Consider the following 18,566-nt stretch of genomic DNA (forward strand, 5'->3'; position numbering starts at 1 on the left):
AAGGGAAAAAATCAACCTTGTTTGTAAAATATCATTATGCCTTGATGTCAATACAGAAAACTGGAACTACATAATGAATCTACAACTAAATTAGTACAGAGGCCGACTATAACTAGACTACTCTATCATAAGTACGCGTTCAAAATCAATTAAATGGAATGCCTGAGTAAGACTATATCAATCGAAGATCTGTTTTAAAGATTCTTCAGACTATATTTTGACAGCAAAATATATAACAGTTTTAACACAATTTCTTTTCAGATTTCTTAAAAAGCAATCGACTATATGAGCAATCAAATTGTAGAATTTGTGCTTAAAATCGCGTATTGGATATCTGTTGGTCTGAGCTGATGTCAAGGAAATGTGAACAAAAATCTATATATTTGTTTTTCCAATTTTGTTTTTTTGGAACATATCACAAATACATCGACGCAATGCTAACAATTAAGCACCAATCAAAACAATACATATCCATTATACAATATATGGCACAATGAATGTTTATATAATATTTATGACGACGAGATATTCCAAAGTTGCACTTTTTGAAAGACAACGAGTGTAATAACAAAGTGATGTGTATAAGTTAACAAATGTCATTGACTAAAACATGTACACGACCCGGATCATAGCTGTGTATCACCTGTGTCGTTCGTAGGCTTGGGCACCGTTGTGGTTACTCGCCTCAGTACAATGTCATTGTCATGTGACACGTGCCGTGAGGATGAGGCATCCGAAGCCTCGGTTTCAGAGTCAGAATCATTGACGAGTTCTGCCCCGCCATCCGCAGTGTCATAAATATTTTCTGTCCTCCGGGTAGGGGAGGAACTTTCTATGATGACATCCATATTTCTGTCAGGTTTGCCGTTGTTTATCACACCGATAGATTTCACGTTGTCTCTTTGGCGCGATGTCTCTGGCGGTCCTATACCGTCTGTGATTATGTTAAAAATAGGCTCAGCGTAACTGTTCCGGTTTGACCAGGAACCCATATCCGGTAACGAGAACTCACTGTTAGACCGGCTCATCTTTGCAAAACCTCGGAACCACGAGTTCCGTTTGTCGTCCTCTGAAATTGTGTTGAGGCTGGTGCGAGATTGCCCCATTACTGACCTTAACAGTGACCCCCAGTTGTTACCTTGACCTTCGTACTTCGCTTTCTTTGCCAAGTTTTTCCATCTATCTTTGATAACCTCTGCTTTATGAATAACCGACTCTTTGTTCTGTTCCAGAGACTCTAACGCCCGCATGGCTTTCTTGCTTCTCGCCTTGTCGCTTCCTTTCTTCTTCTTCCTATCTCCGTCATTGCTGTGTTCACTTCCACGTTTTTCAAGATCCTTAGCGAATTCAATGAAATTGTTAAGAAACTTTCCTCCAAGACTTCCAGCCTGAGGTGCTTGGCGCCGTTTCCTCTTTGTCAGTCGAATAATTGTCTTCCTACGCCTGATCTTCGGTGAATCGTCTACAGTGATGCTGCTATCCTCGTCAAGGTCGCTACCAGTGGTAGATATAGACCGTGTATCGTCATCATCCACAAAACTCTGCATCTCTTTTACTAGCTGCACTTTACTAGCGATATCCATCTGTGCAACTTCAGTCTGGTTTGGTTTCATGCAATTAGCCTCCGTTGATGCCATGATGTGCAGGAAGGTTGCCAGACGATGGAAAAACATGGCGATGAACTGGATGACGAGAGCAATACCGAACACTGACATGAAGAGGAGTGAGATGGGTTCGAGCGATAGAAGTTTACCTGTCTCAGTATCGTGACAGGGAAGTGGGATAGACAATCCGGATCCCTGTTTCCCGTCAGCGCCTATACTAGTAGCATTGGAATACTGTAAGCTGAATATGATTATCACAAAGAGGGCGTTTATCATGAAAAACATCAAGCTGATTTTGTTTCGAAGCTGTTCGAGATCTTTCGTCATTTTTTTCTTCTGTGCTTCGTTGCTTTCTAGTGGAAAGAGATATTTTGCGACTAAGTCTTTCCAGAAAGATTTCTCCTCCTTGTTGAGGTAGCGGATTTTACCGTGTCCGATATCGGGATCGTGGATCCAATAGGGCGTATCGTCTTCGTGGGGCATCGCCTTGTTGTGATAAATCGGGTTATCTGTGGACAAAAATAAAAGATTTAGTGAGAGAGATAACCTCATCTGTTTTTTTTTTTTTATTAAAACATAAGTAAAATAAAAAGAAATACATAGCAGGGGAATGATCTCCGATATAAGATAGAAATGTTTATTAGGGGATCTTGTCTATTGAAAATTAAAAACAGAAATATATTTGTATTAGGGTAGATAATCTTGTAGATTAAAAAATAATATGTCTTGTAAGGGATATAACCTCAATTAATTAGAAGTGAACAAAATGTTTTATATGAGAGCAAACCTTCAGAAAAACAGAAATATGTAGTAGGGGAGATAACCTCGAAAAGTGAAATAGAAAACATGAATTAGGAGAATATTTACTAAAGTGTATTAAAAAAACATTAAAAAAACACTTTTCATTGCTAGATGTGACATTTATTTCATTCTACTTTTCGAGTTGAACACAAACATGTAGTAGGGGAAATAACCCAAAACCATTCTGGACCAGTTATATAGAGATTCCCCAACGAGTGAAGGTTGGTAATCATGTTTATCTAACTAGAGTTAGTTAATTTTTAAATTGTATAAAGACACGAGATTTACCGAGTGTCTTTTATAATTTTAAAATTACCTAACGAGAGTTAGATAAACATGATAACCTACCATCACGAGTTTGCGATTCTTTTTCTTTCATAACGTTCATATATGAAATGGAAAGCCATATGTTTCTCTTGAAATACACTATGTGTGCCTCTGATGGGGGAAACAATTGCCGTGAATCATGACGTCACAAAGGGAGATGACGTCGCAAAGCATTGTTACGTGACGTCAGAAGTACAATATTGACCAATGAAATCACGACCAGGGTGGTAAGCACTAGTGGATAACCGAAAATGTTTACCAACTCCTAGCAGGTTTATCCAATGAATTGAGAGTGAGTTGACCTATAGTGTTGTGGGAGAAATGCTTCTTTAAATCCATTACCGTTAAATCGATTAAATATCGTTAACGAATTAGCCTCGGATTTGTGTACTTACATCGTATGCCTGACTCCTCCGAGCGCTTACGGTGACTATCCAGTGTCCCCTTTCCACTCAAATCGTCCTCAGTCACGTGTGTTCCAGCATCTGTAGATTGCACGGCTTCCTTTTTCTTAGACATTGCCGATTCAAGGCCATCGAGCTTCTCTAAAATGGCGGCGAATGTTTCCCCTGTCTTATCCTCGTGTGGTTTAGGACAACAGAGACACCTGAACAGATTTCCGAACGAGAATGCATAGTCACTATCCTCATGGTTCTTGTTTTTGAACTTGTCCATTATAGACGAAATTTTATGAGACTTCGTGGCTTTCTTTGGCTCCGCTGGATTCGATGCCACGGCGTTTTCTCTGGTACCCCAGGATACGATGTGCATGTTACAAATTGAGTAGATCATCAGCAGCATGGACATGCTTGGTACCGCCAAGAAGTAAAGGGCGCCGTGTAACAGACACGTGAACTCTTGGGGATGGAGCATCGCTGCTATAATGAACGCTCCCACGAGGAAAACGAGAAAAATTGTGGTCGGCGAACATATTCCCTCTCTTTTGATCTCCAGGCCCAGACCCACAATGACAATCATCATCACCATAGAGTAGATCAGAGACAGCACGCCTGCCAGACGGAGCTGGAAGACAATACCAAAAGCGTGATGTTAAATATTTAGAGTGATAACAGGTTTGCACTCCCCTTTTCCATCCATAAGTAATTTTTACTTTGAATCATATTGATGGTGACCATTTACATGTGAGAATTGGGTCACGTGACCTAACTAATACAGAGTTATGTCCCTTCGTTTATTTAGTTAATTTTCCCGGAGATGTGAGTTTATTCAAAATATGTATTACATTGCCTTGTTTCAGCATAAAATAACTTAATTGTGTTTAATGCGTTTGTTTGAAATACGATGGTGAGTGCAATTAAAATATTGCTTTTATGCTAATTCATGTCGAGTATTAAATAATGGAAATATTAATCGATCGTTACGACACTAACCTGCCATTTCGGCGTCAGTACAAAACACCCAATCAGGAACACAACCACGGGAGCGAGGTTGATGAGCATAGAAGTAATGAGGTCTATCCGAAAGGCACTGTTGAAGGCCCCGATAATAAGGAGGAAGATGGTTCCGGGGGTGACCATGGACGAAATGAAGAGGAGCAACTGGTACAACATGTAAAGACCTGACACATTCTCGTTGATAGAGATGACGTTTCGCCAGTCCATCAACAGGTCCATGATGTTGGCCATGGTCGAAGGTGCCCATCGTCTCCTCTGGTTGTAGAACTCATTAAATCCTTCCGGGGCATAGGTCAGCGCGTCAGCGGCTGCTGAGTACTCTACGCGGTATCCCTGTTGCAGCAGTAGAGTACATAGCCAACGATCTTCACCTACAGGGTACAAATAAATAGATCTATGTAAATATACATCTATATTTATTGAAAAGTCAAAGTAATATTTGTCAAAGACTCAGAATTAAAAACAAAAGTTACATATCTTACAACCGCAGTTTACACCGTGCTTACTTCAGACAATCGTTTATTGCATTGATTCACTATTGCAGTTGCGTGGAAAATATCTACATCCGGTCTTTGACTGGTTTTGTTTTGGGTTAATTTGGTCACATGACAATTGATGTTAAGCGAGCCTCTGTGGAACAAATAATGCTAATTGAGAGAGCGTGCAATGGACGACAGGAAGCACACTGCTAAATATATATCATCAAATAAACTTAACCAATTTCAAATTGATGATATGACAGACACTTCTCAAAGTGCCATGTTTGCTCTTGCCAGACAACACCCACAACACGTGGTAGTGATATCTCTTCGTAGGTAATTTATGTTCATGGCACATACGCATAAACTTATGGGGATGGAATGCAAATATAGCCTAACAGAGTGGTTAACTAATGGACTGCTGCTGAATTTCTTTTGCACTGTGACAAATACGGATACCACTGAAGCACGTGAATACTAACCCTGATCGTATTGTACGTAATGTCTGGCGTTGGTGGAAATTGTAGTGTACTTCCGCATCACGTTGTCGTCCATCAGGGATGAAGCGCGAAACAGAGAGAAACATCCGGGACTGCACAGAACGCAGCCAATCATATGTTCTGTTGCTTTTTGAAGCCAATGACTTATGGCGTATTCAAACTTCTGATACCATATCATTGGGCCTGAAACACAATTTAATTATGTACTTGTTAATGCGGTGGATTTGTGTATTTTTACTTTTAATTTCAAAAACTTAACGGCTTGTGAACGGATGCATGAAGTGTATAATAAAAAAAAAATGTGGAATTATCTCCTCATTCCGATATATTTATATTCTTAAATTGATAGTGTTTAATAAGAAAAACTACTATTTGAAACATAATCAAACTGATTTCAAGTATAACTTTAAATTTCATAATTTGTAATGCAATGTAGACGAATAAAACAATGAAATAAATTATCAATTACTTTTGATATATATTTCACAACACAAACACCGTGATAGATAGTCAGTATTAATCAAACCGATTCCGACATATTTTTCTTGCTATCAAGCTACAGTTAATTTAAGCCTTTATTTTTATTCAGTCTGTATTTTTCAAACCAATTCTGACATGTGTTGTTACTTTTGAGCTAGAGTTAATTGTATTTAAGCCTCTTTTTGTATTCAAAGTATACAGTAATTCATTCGTTAAACATTGCAGTCACTGAAACGACTATGAATTCATTGCCGACGGTAAATTGCTGTATGATATTTAATATAACATGCTGGCGTTTAAGCGTACCAGTTCCGATAGGATGGATCCGACCACAAGCCGCCCCGACCTTCTCGTTCTTCTTCATTCTGTCCACGAGAAGTTGAACTGCTGACGGTTTGAAGTCCACATCTCCATCCAATGCCAGAATGAATGTGTTGTCAGCGAGTTTCTGTTTCCGGCGAGCGTCCAGAGGCTGTGCCACTAGTTTATATCCTAGCAGGTAGTACATATACATAACCTGGCAAACAGAATAATTAAGTAGGTATTTGTTTGTTAGTTTGTTCACATACATTTACCTACAGTATGGCAATGATAGACAACACCTCACTTCCAAACTCTATTACATTTACCTACAGTATGACAATGATAGACAACACCTCACTTCCAAACTCTTTTACATTTACCTACAGTGTGACAATGACAGACACCTCACTTTCAAACTCTGTTACATTTACCTACAGTGTGACAATGACAGACACCTCACTTTCAATTCATTCCAAGTATATTGATTGACAATATAAAAAGGACTTATCGTTACACAACAAGTAAATTGACCAGTGATGCTTCTTTACAATGTACAAACAGGTAGATTAACCCATCACAATAGGACGATGGTGTGAAACTAAAATAATGCTGTGAAAACATTTGTCTAAAAGTAAAAAAACCCACTAGAAAACCTCAGATATATAGTTATTACACTATATCCGTCTTTGCGTATTGCAGAGTTATCTTCTCTTGTGAGCAGGTAAAGGTTGTTACGTCATTTGATTGTGAGAGTAACGTCATCAATTTTTAAGAAAACGACGTAATTTTCTCACACAAACCAATGACGTAACAATCAATACCTGCTCACAAGAGAAGATACTCTGCAATACGCAAAGACGGAATACTTATATTACTGGGAATAGTTGCTTTACATAACAGAAACTGTACATGTACGTTAATGATAATAGTTTAAATACTCTACTACAAATAGATGGTATGCATTGCTGTATACTTTGCTAATAATGCATATTTGATTAAAAAAAGATCTTGTTCTGCATACTTAATTATCAAATAGGTTCGTCTTTAATCCGTATCTACAGAAATTGTTTTAATATGCATTACTTTATACATTAATTATACCGATTGTTTTAGTATAATTTGGTAACCGTTTTGAACATACATTACTGGTAAAAGTTTGATTCGTACCTGGCTCCAACGTTTCTTGTGGCGTATCTTGGCGTTATCCTTGAGGTGGACGGTCAGTTTGTTGTTACCCGGAAGTGTCCATTCCAGTCTTCCCCCGTAAGGTGTCGGGTACTTTGTAGGGGGAGAGATCTTCACCATCACCTTGTGTACTTTACTGTTAAAAAACAAACAAGTAAACACGTTTATATTTTTATAAAAATCAATAATATAATAATTATAAATCTAGGCTAACCCCTTTAGGTGTTGATTACTTTGTTGGGATGAGGTCTTCACAATCACCTTGGACACATTACTTTTATAATCGTTGAAACTAGACAGTTTTTTTTAAATGAAATAGGAAATATAACAAAATACTTGAAAGAAAGGCATGATTTTCTGGTAGTGTTTTGTATAGGAATGCTTTTTTCTTTTTATCAACAACATACTAAAATAATGTTGTCTTGGACTGAGACACAGCGTCTATCTCCTTATTTAAAACGTATTACCTATTTGTCCTCAGTATTTTCTTTTTTTGATGTAGATGAAGAAATGTCAATCGGAAATCATTATCAAAGGCGTTCTCGTACGAAAATCTTAAAAAATATAAAACCTTGATATTTCAGAACATGACGAAAAACAACAACACATTTAGGTACTTACCTAGCAGCTTCGTCTAGCACATTGATCATCTGTTTGACGAAGGTGTTAGCGTGGTACTCGTATTCGTCATCATCGTGCGCCTCGAAAGCATTGTCGAAAAATATATGGACTGCAAATATTAAGAGATAAATATATATACAAGTATCCTGGCATGTGTAATAATTCTATTTCAGGATGCGATACTACGTGAACAGCGCTGTTCGATGTTAAATAGTTGTAATAACTTGTTTTTAATTTTATAATATTTTATAATAGTTTTACTGTCTTCCAAGTATTTAAATAAAACAGAAACACACGCATTCCTCACGAGGACGGTATTGATGAGGGAGGTCTTGTCCCTTGAACTCATAGTCAGTTATATATATATATTACCTTCGAATTCGTAGTAATCTGGATCCACAACATCGAAAAATTTCTGCGCATTCTTTCGTGCACATTGATCATTGTCTAGTCTGGAAGAAAGATCATATCATATAGTGTCATATCATCGAGACACTGTCATCAACAAATAGATATCAAAATGTGTCCAAAGCATCACATGGTCGCATTAACGAACCTATACATTATCGTTACCTCGGTTGAAGCTAGATCAGTTGTTTTGACTTTTTTACTATAATAATAATAAACTTGTTCGAAAATCATTTGTTTATTAATTTCATTTTATGCTGTGATCATAAAAAGAGATGATAAGTTACCAATAGCGTAAAAGGCTAATTATCATAAATAAAAATGTAATGATAAAGAATTCGGTAGAACGTGACATTAAAAGCAAATACTCTAAGATTGGTATTCATATTAGTCGACGTATGTATACAAAACATATCATGTTATATTTTCTTTGTAAATCGAATAATGCCAAATTATTATAGAAAATACTCGCGTACCTGAAAAGTGACGTCAGCATCTGACTCATCTCTTTCCTAGTCTCGTGCCACATTGTGGCGCACACATAAATCATGGGTGTGATGTTTGATTGACCGAACAGCCCCCTCCCACCGGGCATCCTTTCCCCTAGCCTGTCAGCAGACATGTACGTATTCTCCTCTGTAAACTTTTTCACCTGTCAATGTAAAATGAAGTATGTTTTGCTGTTTTTTTGTTAAAACATTTCAGATCCTTATTTTTTTTCACATCATACGTAATTATTTTCTGACTACACAAAGAGGTGTCAGGCTAACTTTATAGTCTGAAAAATAGTGGGAGGAAACCAGAGTACTCGGACAAGACGGCACGCGCCATGCCTGCAAAGCACGTGCACTATCCGCTCTTTTTCGAGTGCAATTAATAATTCTGCCTTGACTAATAACTTAATGAATTTTATGTGCGTATTACATGACAAATATTATATGGTATTGCAAGTTTCATATCCTACCACGTAATACCAATTACCTCATACAATGATTCAACCCTCGGGCCTCTAACTCCACAAAGGTTTATATGGGGTTTCAGGTTGATAAATTACTATATAGAAAGGGCCGTATAATAATATTGAAATAGTAACTGTATTCTTTTAGTCAACATTCAATATTCATACCTATATTAACATACTTATATATGATGAAATACATCTCATCTTTCAGTGCAGTCATATATTTGCGCGCAACTGACTAATTACTTGATGATGTGTTATTCGGAAAAATGTGTATTTTCCTGTTAGCACTGTTGAATGCGCTAAAGCAAGAAAACTGCTAAAACAAGAACATTTATAGTACCAAGATAGCATATGTTACAAGATGGCTGCAGATATGATTTGCTTAGGAAAAAACGCTCTACCTTTTCGGAACCCCGAGATTCTCGGTCTTTATCGTCTCGACGTCTGTTCAACATCAGAGATTGTTCGAGTAGTACTCCGCAATAAAGTGGCTGAACGAAAAGTCTGTAAAATAATGTAATTACAATAAATAGAAAAAGCTATTGACATTTTAAGCAGAAGATTACAACTTCTTCAGATATGTTATTTTGTTTGAAACAATCACACTTTTGCAAATGTGCTTATGATATTCAAAACTTTGGTAAGAAGATATTAACTTTTTTGCGGTTTTTCAATTCCAGGTTTCTTAAGCATGTGTTGAGGCAAACATGGTTGTATTGTGACCAACATATGTGCTGGAAAACGGTATTTAATGGTAAAAGGTCGATGGCCTTAACATAAATTTCTGTCAAGACCAGTTATTCATATCATTATATATGGCTACCGTGTACTTTTTGTACTTTAAGCAGCTTTTGGCGTTTAGTTAAAGGAATTATAAAAACTGAACTACTACTAATGTAACACGTTCTTATGATTCTTTTCAACTTTTTCAATATAAGGTAAAAAGTAAGGTAAATCTTTCACATTGTTTGAACTGTTTTGTTGAATAAGTTGTTACGCTAACAACAAGCATGATATTGCCAATATTTAACCAATGAATGTTTTAGCAAGTGTTGTTATTGTCCTATATCACACATTGATATTGATGCAATGCAAATGTGTTTTATACGACCATAACAATATTAACTAAAATATTCATTATTTATGTTTATATTTTGATAAAGTAATTATGCTTTGCTTAGTTATTTCGAACAGGTTTTTAACAGCCAATCAAGAAATTCTATGGCAGTCACGAGACAAAATATTATCCAAAGTCTCCATGCCTTCATTGAATTGATATATATTTATAAAAATGATACTCATACGTGAAACGTTTTATTGTTGAAATGTTAATTCATTAATTGCAATAACTAACACGATACCTTTCTGTCTGCGCTAACCGCTCCACACGTGGAATCCATATATGGAAGGTGACCCACATGAAAGACAACCACCACCCGAGTGTGACGGGAAGATAGTAGTCTGAAACGAGACTATCCAGGAAGTCGTAGGATATTCCATGAATATCACACGTCCAGTAAAGGTAGTCGGGCATCAGTGGCCCCGTGGAGCCATTCAACTTAAAAGACTCACAGTTGCCCATGAAGAGACCTAACATTATTGGAGCCGCTAACATCAACGGCAGTGCAAAGCTGACGACCTGTAGGAGAATTTTACACGCTGATTTAGCGAACGTGTAACAGAGAAGGCAGGAGAATACTTGTACTATACTAATCCAGAATGGGTCGTTCATGTAATTAGTGCTTTCTACGTTGGCAGCATTTAAAGGATTCACAAAGTGTGGACACTCCATCGCCTTGTCGTCTCCAAGGTAGAGTAACTCCGCAACACATGGAGCCTTGAATTCACTCATTAACGCCAGCATAAATCCAAACGTTACCAGGATCTTCCAGAAACTGACTATCATATATATTCGCGTTCTCATCCGACGGATATTCTTTTTAAATTCCTTCAAAGCGTTCCCGAATTTTCCCAGATGTGTGAATGTGTTGACATAATTCTCCCACCATCCTAACGAAATAAGAAACAGTGACACGAGAATCGACCAAGATTCACTCAAGTTTTGACCACGTGTTAAGTTGACCGCTGGCCACAGGATCAACACAGATGCTTGGAACAGCATTGCGAAAAAGTCAGCTATCAATAGATAAACTGGTTTACCAATCTCACTCTGGTTGTCGAATATCTTAAGAAGAGACGGTAAAAATGCTACACCGAAAGTCAACAGCAGCCCTCTGATGGGGTCTAATGTAGGGAGCAGATAAAAGGCGAAGATGCTGATCCCTAGGGAGTGCAATGTTTCAATGACTAGAACCTGTAGGAAAAAATGTGATTCTCAATAGACATTTGTAATAACAGAATAACCAATAATGTGTTGTTTTTTTCTTGTAGATTAGATATTTTCTACAATAAATAAAATAGACCACTAGCTATATTTTATGAAGTATAATTTATTGTTCTTTCATATGTGAAACGGATCATTTTCAAAATTCACTGCAACATAATTTTATTTAGGCAATTATGATGGGTATTGTCGTTACCGAGTGCACTCTTTGTGCAATGAGCGTTGGTTTTTAATAAAAAAAACCATGACTATTGTTCCTATTGTAAAATCGAAGAGAATAAATAATATCAGTTACTTAATTATCATCAGAATAAGATTCATGGTACACAGGCTGAATTAAGTAAATTATATCCATGAAAGGACTAGTACTATATTCAGGAAAGCTTACACTCGGAACCTGATACTTACAGGCGCTAACATTCGGAACTTGACTTACCAACGCTAACACCCGGAACCTGGTGTGCCGCGTCTTCTTGAAACAAACTCTCCAAACGGATTTAGCACATGTGAATATGTAGGGCGTGCACACTACAATGAACAACGCCCAGACCCACCGGATTTCTACGTTCTGTGAAAACTGAAACGTGTCCTTCAAAGGTTCGTCTGGAAGTACTCGACGACATGACGTCACTTCCCTTGGTAACAGCGTTGTCACACAATCCAAAGTCACATTCGTATAAATGTTCGACGTTATGAGAAACAACAAACTTTTGCTAAGTATTGTCATCATCATGATGAAAAGCGTCAGGAATATACTGGTTATCACCTTGACAACCTTCTTTATAACGTTCACAAACAAGTCATCGAATACAGAGGAGCTTTTCCTCGGCATAATACGAAACACGTCCCATGGTTTGATGCCTGTCTTTTTGTCAAGGTTTGATGTTCTGAATATACAAATAAGAAAGTATTTAGAATCAAATACGTAAGACAAATTGTTTATATTGTAGAAACCAGGCCGATGACAATGCAACTATTTGAACATGATAAATATATTCAAATTTAATGATTTACGATAAAAACAACATACATGTAATTAATTATTTTTCGTTCAACTTGTCAAAAATATCAAGTATTCGATACAATGCATTTAATTTTATTTCATTAGATTTTTTATTTATTTTTACGTTTAATCTATTTGCTTAAAATTATATAATTCCTGAAGGACACCTACAGGGTTGAGTCCCTTGTTTCATTAATGACGCTGTAGTTCCGGTCCGGTTCCGGAAGTGTATCGTTTTCCATAGTTCTTGTCAGCGTTGACGCGCGTGAGCTGTTCGGATCTTTGTTGTCACTGGTGCTGCTCGTGTCACTCCATGATGGCGTCTCTGTGTTGACGCTGTCGACATTCTCAGTGAAGGCGGGATTAACGATCCCGGTGTTGTTAGCCTTAAACAAATAAGGGAGTTATTAGATTTTCTTTGACCCAAGATAAAATCAAAGACGTTGGTCTAATTGTTAGATTCAGTAGAACTACATATGGGTCATGATACTTTAAGCACTGTCGTGGATATAGGTAGACCGCAATGTGTTATAGGCGTGAAGGCGTTTTCCCCTAAAGGCCTTACAATCTATTGATGTGGCAGTACTCCTGGCTTGTCATTATCGCCGGTTGTTAAAACAAAGGATTAGTGGTTATGTGTATGTTTACTTCTCGGTACTATCACGTAGGTCTCAGCTGTTAAAGTGTGTAACATTTTTTAACATGAAAATGAACTTGTGTATGTGAATTTATGCTACCTTTTCAGACGAACTACTTTATACTTACCGAAACACCTCAGTTTGAATTGTCTACAAACATGTTTGTGTATTCAAATGCATACTGGTATATCATAGGTAATTCCAAAGTTTTTTTTCCGAACTTAAACATACTACACCTTCCATTATTGTTGATGAAAACATTCTGCAGTTATGATGCGGTTTTCGATTGCTAGATTAAATATTTACAGGTGAGGTATCAAACAAAACTAAACATTCTTTCAACATTTTCTATATTTAATTCTTTCTTAAACACAAAAAATCACTTTACACAGTTTGTCTATTACATATTAGAGGTGACGCGCGACAATTAAACTGCGCAAACAACTTATATTATCGACTGCGTATAATTTGACTCAGCGACAAGTAAAGGTTGTATGATAGTTAATGCCTCTTTAAATATGAAGTATTATAAAGTTTAGGAATTACTTACATGCATCATGTCGGATTTCATGACTAAGTTCTCGGTACTAGTAAAACCGTTCGTGGTCGGGAGAGGAATCGTCCTCCTAACTACTGGTCCCTCCGGCTTTGTCTCCGGGACCTTATTGTGCTGTAACTAATACAATCATTTGGATTAATATTAGAATTGTGCATTCTATTTTTTAATATAATTTATAATGAAAGACCAGTACAAAACATTTGTACGAAATGATTAAAATGCCTATTTATATCGTTGATATTTTGATTGTAAAGTAATTGTTCACTAGTTCCAAGTTTTCTAAATAAGGACAGATACATTATATAATATACTCTCACATTCACATAACGAGAAATGCTTTAAGCGTAAACATTACTTGGCCATTCCCACTATTACAGTAAGTAGAGTTAAACTTTAAAGGACCAAAGGAAAAATTCATAAAATATGGTACTTTTTATTCTATCTTGAAAGAAAAAATAAACAAACAAATAAAGAAAATATAAACCAATAGTGTTCCTCATTGTCAATACAAAGGCTTTCAGAATATATATGACAAACCGAAATATGTATTTTTATTGTCCATCGTTACAAAAAACAAATCAAAACAAAAGAAAAATATTTTTTAAAAACACACCATCGTCACATAGTACATAACTTATAATAATCACCAATAAAACAAGGTTGGAAAAAAACTCTAACACGTCATTAGTCTAAGCAGAAAGCCAACGTAAACACTTAACTGTACCACATGGACTCATGAGTGTTACCTGCATTCTTTATAAACTTAAAGTTGAAACTAGAGACTTACAGCAGAAAACATTAAGTACCACAACAAAAGGTGAAGAAGACACTAGGCTCTAATTGATGAAACGATGACAACAGGTATTGTCTATTATCTATTGATAGTATAGTTATAAGCGATTTGGCGATTCAGATGCAATGTTAAAATTAATATGAGAAACATCATCGTGACACAATCAATGCTGATATCCATTGTTTTGGATTCACACCGATAACAATCAGAAAATAACACAGGATACAATTCAACGGGTAGCAAACAATATCAAGGAATGATCTTATGTATTACCATGAAGATTATAAACTTTTCCTTCTCAACTTATTTATCATTCAATTCGTCTTTATATACTTATCACGTCTTTCTTCTCCTTATTTGTACTTTGCTATTTGTAGAGTTCTGTATACATGCAAAAACAGAGGTGTCATCGTTTTATGTTACACATTCCAGGGAGACACATATAACGTATTGACGCAATTTAGTTTTTGCCGTTGCAGCATTAGTTATTCGAATACATGATCCCTTATACCGACTACCAAGGGTCGGGCCAATTATTTAGAACTCTGCTAAAGGTCAAGACTTAAGAAATGCCGCCGTTGGGAGGTCTTACACCTTCACAGTGTCCGTTGTCGGGAAGATCACTCCACAAAATGACGAATCTCTCATTTGATATATTGCTTACTCAATGGATGTGTCAAAATGATAAATAATTACAAATGAAAGACATTATTATTGTGACTATCAAATGACAACACATGATGAAACATATTGAACATCGGCGTTCACCAAGAATTATCAATATAGTGTTTCAACACAATTCATACTTTGATAAGCAGACGAAATTAGAGGTCTGCGGCTTTGAAAGTGGATTCAGATTGTTATACAAACAATGACAGATGGCTGAGTTATGAACATTCAATAAATTGTAGACAAAGAATGTTGTGATATTAAAGTCCTGGGAATGACCGATTAGTAAATATATTGCATGCCGGGAAAATTTCGCTCTTCGACGATAAAATCAATATTCGCCAAGTCCTAATGTCGACCTTCACATATAATTATGTAATCATTATTAGATTCTCTACATTATTCTTTTTTTTGTAATTTTAAATTCGTTCTCATTATGGAGGAAGAAAAAAGGGCAACAATTTAACTGAAGCGACAATTTCCCGGTATACAGTATATGTAGGTGACTACATGTATAATTGTTTTATGCCACAGTCCACCATAGAAATGCGATAGGTAAAGTGCTGCCTCGTTTCAAAAAACGTTGTCAAAAGAAAAATCATTCAAAAAATTATGTACCCCGCCATTTGCTGAACATCCACTTTCATTTTATAATTTTATCTATGTCGCATAGCTCTTAAAATAAGTTCTTATTTGTTAACAAATCAGTCAACCTTTTTTAAATACATGTTGTATGAAAGGATTAAGATTGGAACATTTTTTGAGTATCAAAGACCAATATGTCAATTATATTTACCAACAATGTTTCTGGTCAATTCCATCTACATTACCTTTGTATTATGTTATTAACATGGCTGATATTTGTGTTTTCACGACGGCAATAGTTTATATTGAACCAAGTTATCAACTATTTGATAAAATAACTGGATTGGCGTATCGTTTTACTTTTCACAGTGTCACATATTCACTCCGACACTGCAGCCAATCCTCTGATAACCATAACGTGAAAGACATGTGCCACTACTTACAGCCCACACCAACCCCTCAAATAAACATAACACGAGGGACAAATTCCATTTAATTAATAAGGAGAAAGATGAACTCCTATCAATTATTTACAAAATTATAGATTGATGAAGGTCATAAAGCATTTGTAATTACTTAAATATTAGTTACGATGTGACTAACAGTCATCGGAAAAATTAATCAAAAAGAATAGTTGTCAGCGAAGTAACTATTTACTGGTACTAGTACGCCTCTATTACGGTACCTTTACAAATGAGAAATACGACGATGCTGGTTATTATATCAATGGTGCAATTGTTAAAATGTTTAATGGAAAAGGACAATTGTAAGTTGTCATAACATGCGTCCAATTACTTTTGATGTTTTCATAAAGATAGGTTTAATTTTAAATATACAACCATACATTAGTATTTTACAGTCTTCAGTAAACCTTTCTTGTGAAAACAGATGTCAAATAATCAAACACTTATAATCACTGGTACATATTACGTTAGAGGACAGACCTCGAAATATTGATAAATTCCACATCCATATTTCTGTGCCTAATACATTTCATTCCGTGAACAGATGTTCGCTGCTTAATTACAAATTTCGAATATACTTTACATAAGGTTAGAGATGTCCCAAAGGTCTTCTTTAAAATAAACTCCCGAGGAAAAATGGTCAGTAATGAATTCCAAAACACTTCATATCGTTGAACAAATGCTCACTAATTAATAACAAATTACCAATATACATAACCTACGGAACAAACGTCAACTAATACATTTTAAATATCAAATAACTTTACTTAAGGTAAGACTGTCAACTGATTGCTGATTGATATATTGATCTAAGAAAACCTATGATCAATTAGTTACTACGTAGCGTTCCTGTAGAGACCGCTAATAAAATCAAAATTTCTTATTATATATGTCCACTTAATGCGTACAGAAAGTTCCAATAATATCCGTTAATAATTAAGCAATTTCCAAAATGCTTTGCCTAAGTTAAACGTATATCCACTTAATGCATATTTAATGTTCCAATATTGTCCATTTTGTTATAAATCTCTAATATTCTTAACCTCAGATAACACATATCCACTAATAAAATAAAGTTCCAATATACTTTCCCATGAGAATATGATGTGGTTTGTCAATTAATTAAAACAAATCAGGTACACATTACGTAAGAGAAGTGTCCACTAAGTAATTATACTACTTTAGAGAATATATGTTCACTAATTAACTACGGGAATTGTCCACTAATTGATTACAAATGTCAAATATACTTTACCTAAAGGAAGAGATGTCCACTAATTAATAAAAATCCACTACACATTACGTTAGAGAAGAAGTGTCCACTAATGAAATTAAGTTTTCAATAAAGTGTACTTAACCCTAAATAATAGATGTCCATTAATTAATACAAATCCAGTAGATGTTACGTAATCACTAATTAATTACTTACAAAACCCTCGTACACTCTACGTAAAAGAACAGGTGTCCAATTGTCCTCCTCCTCTAGTAAGTCCATTATCACAACAAAAAGAATTACAAATGAAACACAACATTGGACTGGGCATCTTTCTAACGATGTTGTTCATTTCAAATGGAACATTCGGATTAAACTCTACACCTCGACCCATTGATGAGCGAGGCGAAAGAGAGTTTCTACTTTGATGATTTCGGAAGTTAGACGGATGACATATCAAGGTATCGTTAGCAACTAATGGCTACTTGTTGACTTTGTCTGCAAACTTTTACTTACTCAGAGCTTGCGTTGTGTGTCAGAGGGAGGCTGATATCATTACTATCAGTAGGACGGTCGTCAGCGGATGTGAAACTGGGCGGTGATGTACAAGATTCCGAATAGCTTTACGATAAGTTAGAGTCACCCCTTCTACATACATTCTAGAATATTTCTGACGTAACACAACCCTGCAGAACATACCTGTTAATGACTTGACAAGTAAATAACGTTAATTAGACTTTTAATATGTCCTATAAATAAACGGCATTACAAATATCAAAATTCGTTAGCTAATCTATGTATTTCATCTTTAATTTCAAAGTTTATTTTTGTTTCTATTATTTGTCATTTATTTGTTTGCACTTCTGTCGAGTGCACACTCGTGCTGCTTGCCACGGCTACCACACCCACATCATGTGGGTGAATACGTAACGAAAGTCGAGCGGTGATGTTTTGCTCATCTACGTGACAAAATGTGTGGTTATGTCGGGATTGATGGGACACCGTATTTACTATTTAAACGCCCTTTCCGGATTCCGTTTTACGGCATGTTTCGGTTGTACAGTTGGGTACGTGCAGTATACTAATTGCGTCTTTCCTTCTGTTATATTGCCTGCTTAGTTTACTCTCTGGATATGGAAACGTTGAATTGCGAAATTCTATTTACAATTTGACACGGTTGTGATTGTACAAAATGAAAATACCTATGTCTA

The 18,566-nt window shown here is 36.0% G+C and overlaps 1 protein-coding gene across 1 annotated transcript; it reads right to left on the reverse strand.

Moving 5' to 3' along the window:
- Window positions 1-626: 626 nt before the first annotated feature.
- Window positions 627-17,637, reverse strand: LOC110458439. The gene is made up of 16 exons (XM_021510124.1): window positions 17,572-17,637; window positions 12,606-12,820; window positions 11,868-12,318; window positions 11,248-11,401; window positions 10,449-10,890; window positions 9,489-9,591; window positions 8,600-8,775; window positions 8,088-8,167; window positions 7,716-7,824; window positions 7,077-7,230; window positions 5,913-6,123; window positions 5,109-5,309; window positions 4,124-4,518; window positions 3,128-3,755; window positions 881-2,113; window positions 627-832 (listed from the first exon to the last, which is right to left on the reverse strand). The coding sequence occupies exons 1-16, from the start codon at window positions 17,635-17,637 to the stop codon at window positions 627-629; spliced, it is 4,824 nt and encodes a 1,607-aa protein (XP_021365799.1).
- Between the last annotated feature and the right edge of the window lie 929 nt (window positions 17,638-18,566).

The sequence above is a fragment of the Mizuhopecten yessoensis genome, unplaced genomic scaffold (genome assembly GCF_002113885.1).
Source record: "Mizuhopecten yessoensis strain PY_sf001 unplaced genomic scaffold, ASM211388v2 scaffold9605, whole genome shotgun sequence".
Classification (NCBI taxonomy): Eukaryota; Metazoa; Mollusca; class Bivalvia; order Pectinida; family Pectinidae; genus Mizuhopecten; species Mizuhopecten yessoensis.

Coding starts and splice junctions, on each gene's coding strand:
- LOC110458439 (XM_021510124.1), bottom strand. CDS start 17,637: ATGGACTTACTAGAGGAGGAGGACAATTGGACACCTGTTCTTTTACGT. Junction 7,825..8,087: donor AGATTACTACGAATTCGAAG/GTAATATATATA, acceptor TAATATTTGCAG/TCCATATATTTTTCGACAAT. Junction 3,756..4,123: donor TACTGACGCCGAAATGGCAG/GTTAGTGTCGTA, acceptor ATTGTCTTCCAG/CTCCGTCTGGCAGGCGTGCT.